Genomic DNA, 17,753 nt, shown 5'->3' with positions numbered 1-17,753 from the left:
TGCAGCGGCGAACCAGGGCCAGTGGGAGCCGTGATCAGCCAAACCTGCGGACCTGGCAGGTAAACAAACTGGACTGGCCCGCCAGGGGCTTTCCCTACACAAGCGGCGACCCCAGGTTGAGAAACACTGAGGTAGAGTGTACATGGAACTTCTGGGAGATTGCTTTTTCCAAGTAGCCCTGCATGAACACATTTGCTGTTGAATGAAGATTAGAGACATTAACATAATGACTATTCTGGAGCCCAGAGAGGCTCATTGCTCTTTTGACCTTTACCATACCAGATCCCACTCTCACTTCCCCAGGCAGCAGGTAGGGTGATCAGATGTCCCGATTTTATAGAGACTGTACTGATATTTGGGGCTTTTTCTTATATAGGTTCCTATTACCCCCACCCCCACCCCCTGTCCTGATTTTTCACATTTACTGTCTGGTCACCCTAGCAGAGGCAGCAATAGCATGGAGGAGATAGACGCCGACAGCAGCCTGGTAGTGATTGTGGCCTGGCAGCAGGAAGAGAGGGGCTGGCTTGAATGAGCATGCCCAGACACAGTAATCCTCTCATTATAGCATGGCATTGTAATGTGGGCCATATTTTCAGTACCTATGGAATGGCCCTAGACTTCATTCATTAAGGTTCTTATCTTCTGCAAAGCCAACCCATGGAACCTACCTAGAACAGCCTGGTGGATCGGGACCTTAGAGAGGGATTATATTGGAAAAGTTGTAGCAATCATCTTTGAGTGGTGATAAGCCCTGACCACCTGTTTAGTTAACCAGCAAATGTAACCTCATAGCCACTGATTTTATCAGAAGACTTTTCTTCCCATTTTTCTGTTGGTAATGAAAAGCCATAGAGGGCAATAACCTTGCAAATTAGTCCTTAATCTGTTGGCCAAGAAATTTAAGAATTGACTATACAAACAACAGTTAATTCTCAGGAGGTTCAGTTATGTGAAGCATTTAGATCTGAAAGACAGTGTGCAGATCTAAGAGATTCATTGTGTTTTTAATCACTGACAATGAGTGAAAACTATATTTTTGAGAAGCAAATTATATAAAGTACCCTGCGATTAATGTCATTTGTCATTGAGAGAAGTAAATTGACCCTACTTACCAGAACTCTTCTGGATACTATCTAAAAAGCTGGGATTCTTGTTAAGAAAACTGATTGATAAATTACAGGTCAGAGCCTCACCTGATGAAAACTGGTGTCACTCTAGATCCCAAGAGAGTTGTGCCAATTTTCATCAGTTGAGGATATGGCCATATATGTGTAAAACTAATGAATCATGGTCACATTAACACAGCAGATTGCCAAGGAGCTCCTATATGCTGATTTCTCAATAAACCATCAAAATCAAATCATATAGGGCACTGTTTCCCAACAACTGGTCTGTGGACCAGTGCTGGTTCCTGAGATCTCTCTGACAGAGTTTAGGAAGGCAGCAGGCAGGTCCCTGGTATCAAAGAGGTTGAGAAGAACTGATGTAGGGGATTTAGATCGTTTTTGTGCTTTAACTATAGAACGGACTGAAAATAAATTAAAAAAACGACTCATAACTTCACAAGTAATAGATATTCTTTAAAAAAAACACATACACACACATTGGTCTTTTTCCCCTTTGGATCAATATTTCCATTTATTCCAACTGGAAAAACATTTGTTGTTTTAATACTTAGTCTTATCTCTCTTTCTCTTTTTTTTTTTTTTTTAAATAATCATCATCACATTCTCCTTACAAACAACAAAAATTTCCTAGCAATAGTCTGTGGTATGGAGACCTCCAAGATTTCCTGCATTCGCTGCTTTTGACAGGCAATAGTTTGTTCCCAGTTACAAAACACGTTACGTTAGGTCCCAATTCCACAATGGAATCTGCCTTTGTGGCTCTAACTGCAGGAATGGGTCAGGTGCATACAGGTCTTTCAGCGCCTAACTATGCAGACAGGTGCTTTTGTAAACCCCTCTAGGTGCCTAACTCCCATTGACTTTCAGTGGTGCCTAACCTGTTAGGACAATCCCACTAGCCACTTTGCTGCATCTTTAGGCACCTAAATACCTTTGTACCTCTGCTCCTTCTGCTACCGACATCAATGGGAATTTTACCATCAACTCCAATGAGAGATTGATTGAGTCCCCAAACCCTCCACAATATAGTACAAAAGCTGTTGTAAGCTGGCAACACCCTGGCCTGCTGGGAACATGTGAAAGAAATTGCACCCATATTACAAACCTACAGAAAATCTGCCCTCTTCATTGTCCCATCTAGGACCAGGATGAGACACACCTTGATGTCAGGACCCAAATGGTTTAAAGCATACAGAGAAAAACACATCCACCATAGCACAATACATTTGAGTCCTATTTATAAAACACTCTACCATGTTGATGCTTTTGTAGATTGATTCTAGCTCCAAATAATGGGCTCAATCCCACCCTGGGACTACACACTCCAAACTCCTATTGACCTCCAAGGGAGCTTCGGGTGGGGGGCATAGCTCCACGCTGGAATTAAGCCCAATGTGATTAGTTTGTATTCATTTTATTACGATCTATGCAGCAGGCGGTGTTGAAGATTCCTTTTGGTAATGAACAGCAGTTAACATAATCCAGGAAACTAGAGCACCATAAAACAATTCTACACTCAAAACAACGTCATGCTGACATCACACGATTGCACCATTTACACTTTTATTTACTCCAAATAATAGTTCAGAATTTAGTAACATCAGCATTCCCTACAGAGATGGAAAATTCCTTCCCCCACTTTGGTTGTTAAAACTTTGCAGACATTTGGTAGTTGGTTCTATTCTAATTGACAAAAAAGTCACTTTTGCAACTGTAAAGACTCCTGTACGTCACAGATAGAGTAACCGAAAATCGAAGGTGTGAGCAGACTCCAAAACGCCATCTAGGCCTCTTTAAGATTGAACAAAGCATAAAATGTTCTTTTGATTTACCAGGAATGAAAAGAATTAACCCCTCCCCCCCAAGATTTCACTGATATACTTAATACGTTTGATGGCAAAATGAGAAGGAATTGTGAAGTACCATTTGTTTAGCTCTGGCTGAAAACAATAATGAATGTGCATGCAGTTTCCCAGTGACTCCTAAGATATAGAAATTCCTCTGATAATACAAAATACAAAAATATTTTCTCCAAACTCTCATTTACATGGCATTTACAACAATCATGGAAATAACTTAGACTCCAGCACTGACTGAGAGACCAATTACTTACCAAAATGGGTAGTGAAAACCAACGTGGATTAGGAGAACACAAGCTATTCGCAAGCTGTTGATTATAGTGACCAGTGGTAACTAAAACAGATGGACAAACTGGACTTAAAGAAGTGGCAGTATTTAGGAAGAAGAGGAAAAACACTAGGTAGATATTACAGGCTAAAGTGAATTGTTTTTTTCGAAAGTAAAATGTGCAAAATATATTCACCGTGCCAATGATTTATGACTACTTATAGAAGCCAATTTACAACCTTCTTACAAATCCCCAGTCTTCAGGTCTGTTTGTTACAATAAAAAGCGCATTGAAGATCTAAAACAGTGCAAGTTTGAGTGAATTTACATTGTCAGAACGTGCCCAGGCAGTGACCCTGTTAGGATATGATACAGTTTTTGCTCTTTTGTCTTTTTCGGCTGTGCAACTGTCCTCTGCCACCCAACGTGGAAGACTTGGGCATGCCATATGATCCGTATTTGTGCAGGAGCTCCTCGCTAGTAACGTATCGGAGATGGGCAGGTTGTGGGATTGGCTCCCCAAGGAAATATCCTTCATTGTCAGACTCCGAAGAGGAGGAGCAGGTAGAACACCAGTCATATTCGGCAAAATAGGGGCCCCATCTCTCCCCTAGATGGTTCTGCAAAGCAAGATCTGACACAGTCCTTGGATACTGACCATACAGGTCTCTACGGGGGCCCTGTTCCATCGTCTCTCTGCAGCTTCTCTGATGCACGAATTGGTCATAGTCCTCTCTGGCTCGCAGCGAGGGCCTCTCTTTCAATCGACAGCTCTGTTCGCTGGCCAGATGGAGGGCGTTATCCGAGCGGGAGCGTCTGGACCGCCGGGATCTGTGTGGGCGATAACGCCGATCGTCATCCCGGAGATTGGTTCGTCTGCGTGTGCACTCGCTCATAGGGGGAAGTCTAGCAGTATCCTGTCCAGGAATTTTGTTCCCTGGAATCCCGCTGTCATACTCAAAACTCTGATGCATCCTTCCATGCAATGGCATCTCTCTGTAATTGGCAGGATTGGCAAGGTCGCGCAGGTTCGGCTCCATATCTTGGTACTGTTGCACAGACAAGAGGCTACGGACGGACTCAGCACTTCTAAACTGCACAGAGGAGCTCAGCGTCCCCATGTTACTCATCTTCTCCGAGACGTTCATTCCAGAATCTTTGCTCAGATCAGGCATTGAGAATCTAGAGAGGTGCTCCTGGCGCTTGGTGCCACCGTCCGCAGAGAGTCCTGGTGGTAAGGAGGAGAAAAAAGGCCGTTAACATGCGAATCTTCCATTGCAACAGCACAATGCGAGGGGCTGCACTTTGCTTGGCAAAACCGATCCCAATTGTCAAAAGCAACCAAGGCCCAGACCCTTAAAAGGTATTTAGGGACCTAACGCCCATTGGAATCACATCTGAGGATCTGGACAGAAGTGATTTTGGGTGTCTCACTTGAAACACCTGAAGGAGGGATGATTTTCAGAAAGAGCTGAGCACCCTCACTTTAGTAATCAAGGCTGCTTTAAGGTGGTGCAAGTTGCCTTCTTCCTCCCCCCCCAAAAATTGGGGGTTTCCAAAATCACCAGTCACTTTTCAAAACCTGGACCCAATCTCCCCTCATATTTCTATTTGGACATGACTGAAACTTTGTGAGAATGACCAGTGCTATCCCTGGCAATGTTCATGCTTCTGTAGCAGTATCAGGCCTTCTGTCCTATGACAGCCCACTGTAATAACAAGTGGTGCGATCGGACACCATTCAGAGATGTCAGGGCTATATCTCGTGTAATACTATTTAGTCACTAGGCGGAGACATGGCCACAAACTGTTGAGCAGACTCATATGCCATCCTGTGGAGGACACTGGTGACACAGAGGTATTCTAGAAGGACAGAGCAATGTACTGTCACAAATCCAAGGCCACCAGAATATCACAGTAATAGCAGTGACAGAAGCCAGACACTGGTCCAAAAGCACAGGCTTCCATCACTTGAGCTCAGATAGACTCTCCATTAGCTATTAGCAATATAAGGTCTACGGGACCCAAAGAGTAGCAATTCTGTCATCCAGGAGAGGGCAGTGGTGCAATTAGACACTAGCCCAGGGGCAGCCAATCTGTGGCTCTGCAGCCACATGCGGCTCTTTAGAAGTTGGGGAGGTGCAGGGAGGCACTGAATGGTGGGGCTGCCAGTGAGCGGGAGGCACTGGGAGCTGGGGGTTGGGGGAGCTGATATGGGGCTGCTGATGCATTACTGTGGCTCTTTGGCAATGTACATTGGTAAATTCTGGCTACTTCTCAGGCTCAGGTTGGCCACCCCTGCACTAGCCAGTCCATTAGAGTGGTGCACATTGTCCCCCACATGTTGGTGTGGAAACAGGAAACAGTTGCTTCCATGATATTGTGTACTTGCCCACTTTGTGCGTCAGTGGTGGGATTCTTAAGGACCCCAAGGGAGCTGGACTGCTACACAGGAGCAGGGGTTGCCAGTGCAGAATGGCCCAAGCCTTCTATTGATCCCTGGGGAACTGCCTAATTTGGAGGGAATTATCAGGGATCGTTGTGTAGATTCTCTGTCTAAGAGCCTCCTCTTGTAGGATGGAGGAGCCAGTCTAATATTAGCAGTGAGACGTACAGAATGGCAACTGGATGGGAGTTCAGTGACTCTGCAACAGCAGTAGAGGGCTTGTTACAAGAGCACAAGTCGGCTCACCATCCCCTTTGGACCGGGAACTAGACTACAGCCAATGTCCTTTACTGTTCCTCCCAGGTCTGCTCTCCCAGCCGGAGAGGCTCGGACTATCCACGCACTGCTTGGTAATTGGCTGTACCCAATGCTCATGTTGCATTCTCTAGGTGCCACATTTCAAAAACTATTTCAGCTGAAGTATAGTTTATTCCAAATCAAATGTTGAAAGTTGACTTTGGTATTTTTTGATAACTTTTCAGTGCAAACTAATTGGTAAGATCTCTGCAGCATTAGCATGATTTAAAGCATGAGGCATGCCCCTCATGCCATTGCTGAGACAGTCTGACTTTGCAAATTGGTTGAAAAAATTCACAAATAAATTGCTGTTTTTCTTAATAAAACTTTCCATTGCTTAATCTACATCCTGACTTCTTTGGCATAAGCCATTTTCTGGCAAACTTCATTTTATTAAGGCCAAATTCTGCTCTCAGTAATCATGGTTTAAATCTAGAGCACTTCTGTCAAAATCAAGATGTTATTCTGGACTTTCTGCATAATTTGGTCCCTGAAAATCAGCTGTTATTTGACAGAAAACTTCAAAGATTGACCAGGATTATCAAAAGTGCTCAGTTTTGGCTTAAACCTACTCCCACTGAAGCCAATGGGAGTGTTACCATTGCAATGTTGCCAACTCATATCATGAGTCGTACAATATTTGGTGTTTTTCTTCAAGCCCCAGCTCCTGGAGTCAAATTATCATGCGAGAATCTCAGCTTTCATTTTAAACAAAGTATATTTCTAGACCTAATGATAATAGAGAAAACCTAAAAAATGTGACTCCTAAAGACTCAAACACCAGAAGGCAAATAAAACAATGGTCCATTTTTATTTTTTAAGCCAATCTCATGATGGTGGGGGGGTGAGACTCATGACTTTGGAACATTTGGGGTTGGCCACACTTACTTTAATGGGAGCAGAGTGAGGCCAACCCTGCACACTTTTGAAAATCCCACCCATAATGTCTGTTTAGAAACAGTCCTGCTTTACGCTCGATGCCATTTTCATTTTTCCTTTCCTCATTTCCCCACTCCATCATCACTATTGCTATTTTCCTGGCAAATGGAGCTTTGCTGCTTGAACAGTTATCTTCTGCTCCTTGTTCCCCACTCTGTCACACCAGTCCCTTCTACAGCAGTCAGTTTCAGGATGTCACTAAGAGAAGACACACAGCTTCAAATGAGGAATAACTGGCTTTTAGCAATAAGCAACACCAGCACCACTTTGCATTTATATAGTTTCAAATACCTCTGTGTATTTCCTCAACAGCAATGGATTAAGCCTCAATAGCCTATGACCCAGACACAGGGAGAGAGAGCAAATAATTTGCCTTGCATACACAGCAAGCCTTCTAGATCAGACATTAGAACCCGCCTCTCTTGACTTGTAGTCCCATGCTTTAAAAACACTCCATTTCCTTTAATTCATCATCAGTAATAATAAAAATTACCGTCTAGGGAGAGTTAAATACAATATGGAAGTAGATCTAGAGCTGAACAATATTTTTAAATTATCCAGGAGATATAATAGGCTCCTTAATCCCACCAAACAAGACACGTTTAAAGGAAATGCATGTGCCACCATCACACTGGGCTCTTATGTTGGAGATATGAAATTCTAAAGAGATAATCATTTACTTCAGGTAGTGCCCAGGATGCGCTAGGCCAAGGTCTCACAAGAAATTTTTTGGTGGCCTTAGTGTGCGGCCACGAACTCTTGCTAGGGGCCGCTCTAAGAAGTTTTCCTAAAATATTTAACTTTAGGAAAAACAAATATGCACATATCCATGTAGAAATCATTGTAATTTATTTCAGTGGGGATTTTTGCTGACTCAGTGACAAAAATAATGTGCAATTGTCTTTATTCTTTACAGGACCTAAACAGAACAGAAACAAAATAAGGTGCTTTGCAAGGTCTTGTCTTTTTTGTTATTTCTTTGGCTTTTTTGATACCTTTTTTTTTTTTTTTTAAGAGTTGCTAGCTAGTAAGTCTGCTACTGTCAGTTTTCACAGCAGCAGACTTACTAGCTAGGTGAGAGGCAGTGAAAAGTGATATTAACAAACATACAAATATCACTTTCCACAGCAGACTTACTGAGCCGCAGCACAAGCTGGGTGACAAATTAAACCCTGGACAATGTGGGTGGGAAGTGGCGGGGTCCAGAGGCAATGGAGGATTAGTGAGCCCGCAGCCAGAGCTTGAAGCCCTGCAGCCGGGGAATGGAGCCCCACAGCCAGAGCCTGCCACCCACCGCTCCAGGGCGGAAGCTGGAAGCCCAAGTGCCACGGCCCCAGGGAAGGTGGGGAGCTCACATCGGCTGCCTGCTCCTTTGGCATTTGTGTCTCCAGACAGGGGTGATGAGTTGTATGGGCCCATGTTGCAGCAAATTCAGGGCCTCAGGGGCCTAGCTCCACCAACGTTCAGGGCCGAGTCTCTCCCCCGGCCCCGCCTACTGCTCCCGCATGCCTTCCCCAAGTGTCCCTGCCTCACGTGCTCCCTGGAGAGCAGCAGCTGCCCCCTGCGAAGGGAGCGGCACTGGCGGCAGGGAGGAGGGGAGAAAGTGCAGTGGCATGGCAACCCCCCTGTCCCACTAGGCTTATCCTGTCTGGACCTCCTGAGCAGTAGCCTGGGGCACGGATGTGCATTGTGTGGGTGGGAGGGGGAAGAGACGAGGGCCCCTCCCCTGGAGCTCGCTGATGCCGGTGGGGAGAGGGCTATGGGGGCCTCTTCTGTGGCCCCAGCCCCTGGAGAGCCTGCCTGCTGCACCCCAAACTCCTCATCCCAGCCCAGTTGAACTCCTCATCCCAGCCCAGTTCCACCCCAGAGCCTGCACCCCCAGACAGAGCCATCACCCAACCCCAACTCTCTGCCCCAGACCTTAGCCCTCTCTTGCACCATGAACCCCTCTTCCCTGGTAATACCTCGCACTCCAACTCTCTACTCTACCCTGAGCCTCCTCTCACACTCCAAACCCCTCTGCCCCACCCCATTAATTTTGTGTAATAATAATCAACAATGGATAAATTCTTAATAAAGTTACCCAGAGAAAAAGAACAAAAGGGTAATTCATCAAGTGACGGCCTGAGTTCGACCCCCCGCTTGCAAACTGACGTTATACAAAAGAAAGATGTGGAAAATCTAAAAGCTAAGAAAAGGAGTTTTCATCAGTCTTGGCTATCAAGATTGATGTTGTTGGAGTACGATAGTGAATTAGACAGGGCTTTTTGCTTTTGATGGTTATTGATCCAAGAGTGTTTGCTTGGTTGTTCCCGTATTCAAAAGAGTATTAATAACGTTGATATTCTTAGTTAAATACTTTTTCTTACGTTAGTGATATTGTGCAATATTGGGAAACCGTTAAACATTTACTGTTTCCGGTCCATTTTTACATTATTTTAAAAGACATATCAGTTTACAAGGCTGAGGTTTGTGTGTGTGTGTGTAGAGTGGGGAGGGGGGTTGGGTGGGACTCTGCTAAGCACTTTCCAAACAGAAGAGACACAATCCCTCCCTCAAGGAGTTCACCACCTAAAGCCAGTCAGACAGACAGGTTTGTGGAAGGAAGTACAACATATAGACAATGACGTTTCTATTGGCCTTTAGCGCTGTTACCCTTTTCAAAGATGTCCGAAGGAGGAGAGGGCAGGTCATTAGGGCATTGATGATTAGGCTGAAATTTGTGTTTGGTGATCACATGGATGCCACAAGCATCAGAGGTGTGACAAGATTGCAGACTGGCTCGTGTTAGCTCCAGAATTGTTTCTCTCCCAGTTGGATTCCTAGTACATTTTCATATAAATTCTGTTCCCCAACTAAGGTGCAATTGAGGAAACATGAGCCTAAGTCTCCACTCCATTACATGGGGTCTGTAACCATTACGTGAGTGTGTCCCCATTGACATCAAAGGAGATATAAAACTGAGTGTGACAGAGCTGAGATCCAGGCTTTACAGCTCAGATCCACAAAGGTATTAAGCCTCCTAACTTCCAATGATTTCAGTGGATCTTTAATTGTGCTCAGTACCTTCCACTGTCCCCACTCACAACACACACTAAGCTAGGTTTCTTGAGAGTCACACAGAGAAATAATTTCAGACTACAGGGCAAGTGATGCAGTATTATCTAATAGTGGGGTTTAAGCAGCACTTCTTAGGGTCCATAGGATTCTGGGACTCTTCACCCACAGAGCCTCATTATTAAACACCCATTGAGATTTAGAAGAGTGGGGAAAACGTTGGTGATAGCATGAACCCAGTTCTGAGAACATCTACCATAATCACAGCTAAACAATCCCAGGGCAGACTACAGCACACACTCTGAGAAGCCCCCAACGCTGTTCCCGGAGGAAAGACACTCCAATGCAAACAGGAAGTCAGTCAGCTATCCAGCAGCTGCACAGCATCATACCGCTACTCTGACCATACCCGTGGAGAGAGGTTAGGCCCGCCCTAGCAAAGGGGGAAGCCAGCTTTTCATTATTTGGCTGAACTTGACTCAAAATAACTTTGTGAAACCTAATCAAATCCACTTGAAACTTCACAAAGACAAAGTCATGCCAGCATGATTTTTTTCCTACCAAGTCTGAAGCAAATTGGAGACGGTGTTGGTGGAATATGAGGGGTTCAAAACAAAATGAGGTGGATTTTAGAAGATTTTGCCTCCTAATCTGTCAAAAAATAACTTGGCCTAGAAACTCCAAATTTGTTTTAATCTTGTTGACCTTGGCAATGAGGGGCACGTTTCACTGGTCTGAGATTGCTGGAGGAAATTAGCTCATTAATCAATGGCATTGATGCAAGTATTAGGAATGCTGTGGAGCTCTTAAAGTGAGCAAAGCAAGGACATATGTTCTAGGCTATTCACAACCACAGGCTGTGGAATTCCTAAAGCACCTAAAATGCAACTGAAGCTTTGAGGCTGAGCTACAGAGATGACTTAGTGATCCAAGCACCAAGGCTGAAATCCTGTTCCCACTGATGTCAATTTGCCGTTGACTTCAATAGGGTTAAGATTTCTAAAAGTCTCCATGAAGCTAGGTTTATACCTAGGGAATAGGTTGGCTCAATTATTCTGATTGCTCTGTCCAAACATCAGAAAATCCATCATGCATCCATCATGTGACGGATGTGCCCTGGTGTCCTGTACCAACCTTCTCCTGCACCCGGTCTCACGCCACAGCCTGCCAGATAAAGAAAAGCTGGCTTCCCTCTTTGCTATGGCGGGCCTAACCTCACCAGCGGCAGCTGCAATTAAGGGCATCATACCTATATCATTTGTAAAGTGCTTTGGTCCAAAAGGTGCTTTAATGGGATATCTCCTAAGATATTAGTCACAGTGCTTGGAGTTAGGCACATGCAAAAGCCTTTTTGCAGGATAACGGCTTTACTGTAACGATAATGGATGATAACTTCTTTGCTTAAGTGTTATATCTCCTGCTTGATCAAGCAAGTGCCAATAACTGGGCTCTAACCAGGTGTCACCCATTTTAACTCTTAACTCTGGGCTCCTTGTTGCTGTGGTGCTCTTACAACTAATGTGACTTTGCAGCTAGGCTGTCTGTGCTTCGCCTTACAAACCACAATGGCCTAGATTCAAGGTGTCAGCATCACCAAATGTTAATACATCTGTCTGCAGGGTTTGAGATGTTCTCAGGTCCTGGGGCATCCAGCTGTAGCGCGGTTTCATATTAGTTATTCGCGATTATGGTCTCAGATGTGTATTGACCCTCCACGGAGGAATGAGTAACTGTGTTTCCATAATATAGATAAATGTACCATTAACTTTCCATCATCTCTTTTTTCTGACATTTGTTTTTTAATTACAACTACAAAATCCGGGATGATCCCCTTAAATTACTGATATTCATTTAGAGCCCCCTTAGCTCCAGCTTAATGATGTGTTTTGTCTGGGAACACAGTTCATAATTCGATCAAGTGAAATGTTACCCTGGAAAAAAGAGAGAGGGTCCCTACCACGCAAAGGATATTTTTCTATTAAAGAAATTTGAGAATCTGTTTCACCAGACTATCCAGGGGAGCGGAAAACTTACTCTAGCCCATGGCTGGAGCACGATTTTATTGTACAAATATAGTTTCTCTTTTCCCCTCATCTATGCAGGACCTTCTGAAATGTCCCTCTTGATTGGGATTAAATCACCATCTCCTGATGACTCTTCAAAGCCTCAATGTGAGGAGCCGGAACAACTGTGTGGCCTTGCCAAACCTACTGCCGTGTGACTTGGCTGAAGGTAGATGGCTCCCTGGTGCTACCAGAGCATGGCACAGTGCGAAAGGCCAAGCATCTTGTTTTGCTGATTCAAGTCAAATTGTTGAATGAAAACACCTGTCTCATCAAGACACCATGAAATTCTAACCAAGGACCAAACTGAGCCTCCAGTTTCTTCAATGGCAGCTGTGCTGGTACACTTGGTTCTTCCATAAAAAGGCTAGAATGATGGGGGACTGCAATATCTCATCACACCCTGTAAACTTCCAGTTCCAAACAATACTAAAGCCTCAACGCAAGACTGATCCCATCTGCAGGCGAGAAATCTGTGTCCCCCCTCCCCTCCCCGCGCAAGGCTGACCAGACAGCAAGTGTGAAAAATCAGGACCGGGGTGGGGGTGAGGAGAGAATAGGAGCCTATACAAGAAAAAGCCCCAAATATTGGGACTGTCCCTATAAAATCGGGACATCTGGTCACCCTACCTCCTGCTGTCTCATTGACAGCAATTGATCTTAAGCAACACTACTTCAGTTAACAATTGTATAGTTACAGGAGGACACTCTCCCTCATGTAGATACACTGTACAAAAGTCAAATGAGGCTCACGGCCTGTAACAGCATCCTTGCGTAACATCAGATTAAGCTTCATTGGTACAAACCTCGTTTGATGTCAGCGCAGTGAATTTCCATTAAGGGTTTGCAGTGGTGCCACTGCACTGACATAGGTACACTAGAAAGCACAGAAAGAGCGGTCAACGTAAATGCTTCAAGGAGAATCTCAACTCATGCTGCATATTGGTAACTTTGAGGATCCAGCCAAGGACAGACCTGAATGGGGAGCAACTATTGATAAAAACTGTAAACACTTGGAGAAAGGCAGATGCATCAAATAATGAAAAAAGGGCCAAATGTCATGCCAAGTCTTCAATGAGAGGCTCTACCTTCCTACATGACATCTGTTCGCGACCTTGCTCCTCACAGATCGGACTGTGCAGCCACCAGAAAACACATGAGATGCTGTGACATCATTATCGGATACTCGGATAGCCACACACAGTTACACTGGTTCAAATGTCTCAAATGTAGGCAGGGCTTGAGACAAAATGAGTAGCAATGACCCGTTTCCACGCTAAAGCCATGGAAAACCAGACTGTAGACGAATGCATACATCATCCGGAGGTCACTCTAGACCAGGCTCAAGTTTCCCTAAAAGCTTTGTGAACTTTGTGATGATGCACAAGACACGAGATAGGTTTTGCAATGGTTTTACGGTTTCACTGTGAACATTTTTGCACAACATCAACTTAAATCCCACCCTCATGTTGTCTCATTGACAGCAATTGGTCTTAAGCCCATGCTTGATGCTTTGCTGAACTGGGCAGAAAGGAGGTTTAAATAATGCTTGATTAGTTTATTATACCACTTGTGAATACAGCAATTCACTACCACTCCACTTCCTTACACTCACCACAGGGCATGGAAAGCAAGTCCTCTGTGGGGCATAGTAACTGAGGTCTGAAGTGTGTTAAATGTGTAAAGCTGAGCGTACACATTTCCAGAATCAGCATATCCTGATTAGCTTTGTTTAACTCCAGCTTCCACAGGCAGAACAGAGCAGGACAGCTTCTTTCACTTCTAACCTTCCTTCCCCCAAATGCCCCCTGAAGCTGCTGGATTCTGGCTGTCTCTACAGTGCTACACAGGCACTTCTCTAAGAACCCACAGCCCATGAAATGGGCTTGATCTTAAATTCCACCCCAGGAACTGAAAGGAACTTCAGAGGAAAAGGAGCAGTACTGTCAGTGACTTGCTTATAGTACAGCTTCACTCCACTTTGACCTTGGGATTTGCAGAAATAAAAGGGAACAGTTATATAACCACTGGAAATAGCTAAAAGTAAACAAGGCCAGGAGAGAAAGGCGAGGAATCTTGTAATTCAGAGACAACCAAAGTGCCTGCCAAGCCGTTCATGATTCTGACACTCAGCTGTGCAGCTTGGTGCACTGTAAATCATGACTATTTTCTAATGATTTCAGGATACGTTTCTTGTCACAAACAGCTCAGACACCCAGCACACTGAAAACAGCCACTATGCCAATACTGTCTGGGTGACAGATTTGGAAATTATTAATGCAGTATGACTGGTGTAACCTCCTCATCTGCCATGACACATTAGTGAAGCCGCAGTCTTTGGGGTAGTCAGTGGGATAATCAGGGCAGGTTTCTACATCAGTCATTCTGCAAACAGGGCTCCCTCCCCCCATCCCCCCATTCTGTTTTGCATGCAGCCAGAAAAGACAGCCCACTTCTTGCAGAATCCTTCTGCTGCTCCTTTTGTCTGCCTGCTTTACAGTGGGGGAGTTTTCAATAGGAAAGAAAGCTGCTGAAACGCTTAGATTTTCACGAGGAAGGGGCCGGTTGTCATTTCAATGCATCATTTTGGGAACTAATTTCAGTTTTTCTCCCAACAACTGATTTGCAGGCGAGAAAGATGAACACTGTTCAGAGGAGAGCAACAGTTGAGAATGTGAGAGCAAACAAGGGAGCACACACATTAGAGAAAGGGTCTGCAGAGCCCTCCAAGTGGCCAAGGCTAGATTTTACGACTCTCCACAAAACAAATAGGATTCCATCTCCTAGAACACAATGTCCTGGGTTTGGAAGGGTGGCTGACCGGTCAGGGAAGCACAACTATTTGATGCACAATTATTTTCTTGCAACAATATCGGGTTCCAAGGGTCCATTTGAGGTCTCGTTTTATTTTGCAAAGCATATGCCTCTGGCTTTTGTCTAAAATAAAAATCAATGCCAGCAGCCTAGTGTTTACCACTAGAGATCCAACAACAGCAAACTAGCATATACTCACGCAAGGCAGGAGCATCTCAATACACACACAGACTCCAGGCCAAACGTCCAGGGGAATGAAGGAATGGAAAACAAGAGAGAGCACAGAGTGTACTAATCAGAGTTAATACACTTTGATATTGTCCTTGTCAGAAGGAGAATCTCAGGCTTCGCCTGTTTGATTGGGAAATGCAAGGGCTCTCTCTATATTTTGAAGTTGCACCAAGTCTGCTAAGAGCTGTTGCCTTAGTGACTTGAAAGAAATGTTCCATTTTCTGGGGCTGGAAGGGAAGGGAAGGGAAGGGGGTGGCTGAAGACCTGGGAGAGGTCTTCTTGCCAGTGAAAAAGCCAGCGACAGCTAAATGGAATTGGGAGCAGTGTGCTGCTTAGCTGTGTACTGAATGGTACAACGGTCTGGCTTTTCATCCACCGCCTTGCCATGAACAGCTGGTGTGGTAATCTAGCCTCCCAGTCCCAGACCTGAACTTTAGCGTCCACAATCTGGGTCCTGTCCCAAACCTGGACTTTTGCGTCCAAAATCTGGGGGCTTACCTGAAACTCCCCCAAGCTCACTACCAGCTTGGATATTCTCGCTGCCACCAGATCGGAATTAATTGGGGCTGATCCCCTCTTTCCTCTCTCTGGTGTCCCCAACCCTCCCTTGGGGGGACACCCCAGATTCCAAATGCCTTGGATGCTAAAAGCGGGGAGAAAACTCCCTTCCCCCCAATTCCTTCCCAGGCTTGCCAAGAAAACCGCTTCTCTGCTTCCCAGAGATAACGACTTCATCTGCCTCGGACAATTGAGATGCAAAATACCAACAGCTTGGCTTTGCCTTTCCCTGCCCCTTCCGTGAGGGAAGACAGATACCTGATAACAGAGGTTGAATTCTTTTTCTCTTTCCCGTTGCCTGCTCTTTCCTGAAGCAATAGGAAATAGCCACAGCGGCTTTTCCCTTCCCTTTGTCCATAGGAAAAAGAACTTCACACTTTTAAAAGAAAAGTTTATATAAAAGAAACGAAATATCAAACACATAGCTTGCATTAAGACTCATACAGGCATCTTGCTTAACTTAAGAATATGAAGAAACAGTCTGATTTAAAAGATAGCCCAATTAACCAGTCCAACATCCACATACATGTAAATACCAACCCAAAGTCTTCCTCATAGGCCGAATTGTTTGGGGTCCTTGTACTCACGATGTGTAGGAGACACTTGGAGATAGATGCAGTTAGGAGGAAGCTTTGTTAACTTCACAGCCGAGAAGAAACAAAAAAAGCCACAGCATCCACATCTATTCGAAACCCAATTCCTCATAGCGAATTGCTTTGGGGTTCCTTTGTACTCACAGACTTTTGGTTAATATTTTGAAATAAAAGGATTAGGAGGGAACCTGTTTTACTCACAGCCGAGAAAACAAAAAAGACCCTGAGTATCCAAATTCCCGCCCCTGACTTTAAACAATCCAGTTCTCTGATTGGTCCACTGGTCAGGTGTTTGGTTACCCTTTCCAGGTAAAAGAAACTTAACCCTTACCTTACCTATCTAGTTATGACAGCTGGATCCTCAATGTGGGCGGGAGGGGAAGAGAAAACAATACGCGAGGAGTGGGATTTTCAACAGCGCTCAGCATTGGCTGCACAGAGTGCCCCAGCTTCCAGGGACATCAGTGGGCTTTTGGAAAACCCAACCCATGATCTTTCATCTACCTTTGCAGCAACAAAGAAAAGGGAGAGGCTAGTCTGGGCCCCCGGGTTTTGCAAGTATGTCTGAACTGCAAGCAGAGCTTTCAGTTTCAATTCCCCTCCTCACCTGGAGGAAGAAAGGGAAACAGACTAAAGGCAAAGAGCCCATCAGGTCAGCGTTTCTGCCACTGCCACTCCACTCTGTACACTGACAGACTCTCTCCACCCCCTTGCTTCTGACTCTTTGTCCGATGCAGGGAGGCAGATGGGCTTGGCAGCTGCCATGAAAGGCTGGGAAAAGAGCTGCTCCAATGGGGTGAGACGCTATTTGCTGAGATTCCTATGGCAGTGGTCTCGTCTTGCCAAATATGGCTGACTTGGCACAGGGAGATGACCTTTTTAAAAAGGTTTTTCCATCATAAAAGGCCCTGTGCTTCATTCAATGCCAACATGAAATTATTCTATTGTGATGGTCTCACATCCCTCTCTCCCCCTTTTACGCGTGAAGCTATAGTTTGCAGAACATACTTGAGGGCAGCAGAGCTGGTAATTCTCTCCCTATCCGTTTACAGGCGGTCAGAGTTGCAACTTGAGTTGCTGTAAAACTCAGCTGGAATTTCCACTTTAATTCCAGAACTAGGGCTTTGTTAGATATTGCAGCCTTCTTTTATGCATAACACTTTCATTTTATGGCCACCGTGTTTACTCCGCTAATGCCCATTTGTCTGTCTCTTCCACCAGTCTGCATCGCGCCGTAACCCTAGGTTGGAAATTCTTTTGGTCAGAGACTGCCTTTTACACCTGGTTGTTCAGTTTTTAGAAGAACCTAATTGGGGTCTCTCAGTGTTTTGTGATATAAATAACTCCAGTGGACACCTGCCCTATACCTGTTGAACCCAATTCTGCCCTGATTGACACCCCAGGGAATCCCACTGACTTCACAGTAGTTACTCCAGATTGCCACCTATGTCAAATGAGGGCAGGAGTTGACTCTGTGTTGTTAACCTACATAGAGCTG

General features: G+C 44.9%; 1 protein-coding gene across 3 annotated transcripts in view; it reads right to left on the bottom strand.

Moving 5' to 3' along the window:
* Positions 1-3,227: 3,227 nt before the first annotated feature.
* Positions 3,228-17,753, bottom strand: part of PRICKLE2 (prickle planar cell polarity protein 2) — a 192,542-nt gene continuing 178,016 nt past the window's right edge. For all 3 annotated transcript variants that reach the window (XM_032801038.1, XM_032801041.1, XM_032801040.1), the window contains one exon: positions 3,228-4,485. In XM_032801038.1, coding sequence (XP_032656929.1) covers positions 3,617-4,485 — 869 coding nt within the window. In that variant the 3' untranslated portion in view covers positions 3,228-3,616. The remainder of the gene's footprint in view (positions 4,486-17,753) is intronic.

This window comes from Chelonoidis abingdonii, chromosome 17, assembly GCF_003597395.2.
Source record: "Chelonoidis abingdonii isolate Lonesome George chromosome 17, CheloAbing_2.0, whole genome shotgun sequence".
Classification (NCBI taxonomy): domain Eukaryota; kingdom Metazoa; phylum Chordata; order Testudines; family Testudinidae; genus Chelonoidis; species Chelonoidis abingdonii.
This window is presented reverse-complemented; position numbering and strand designations above follow the sequence as displayed.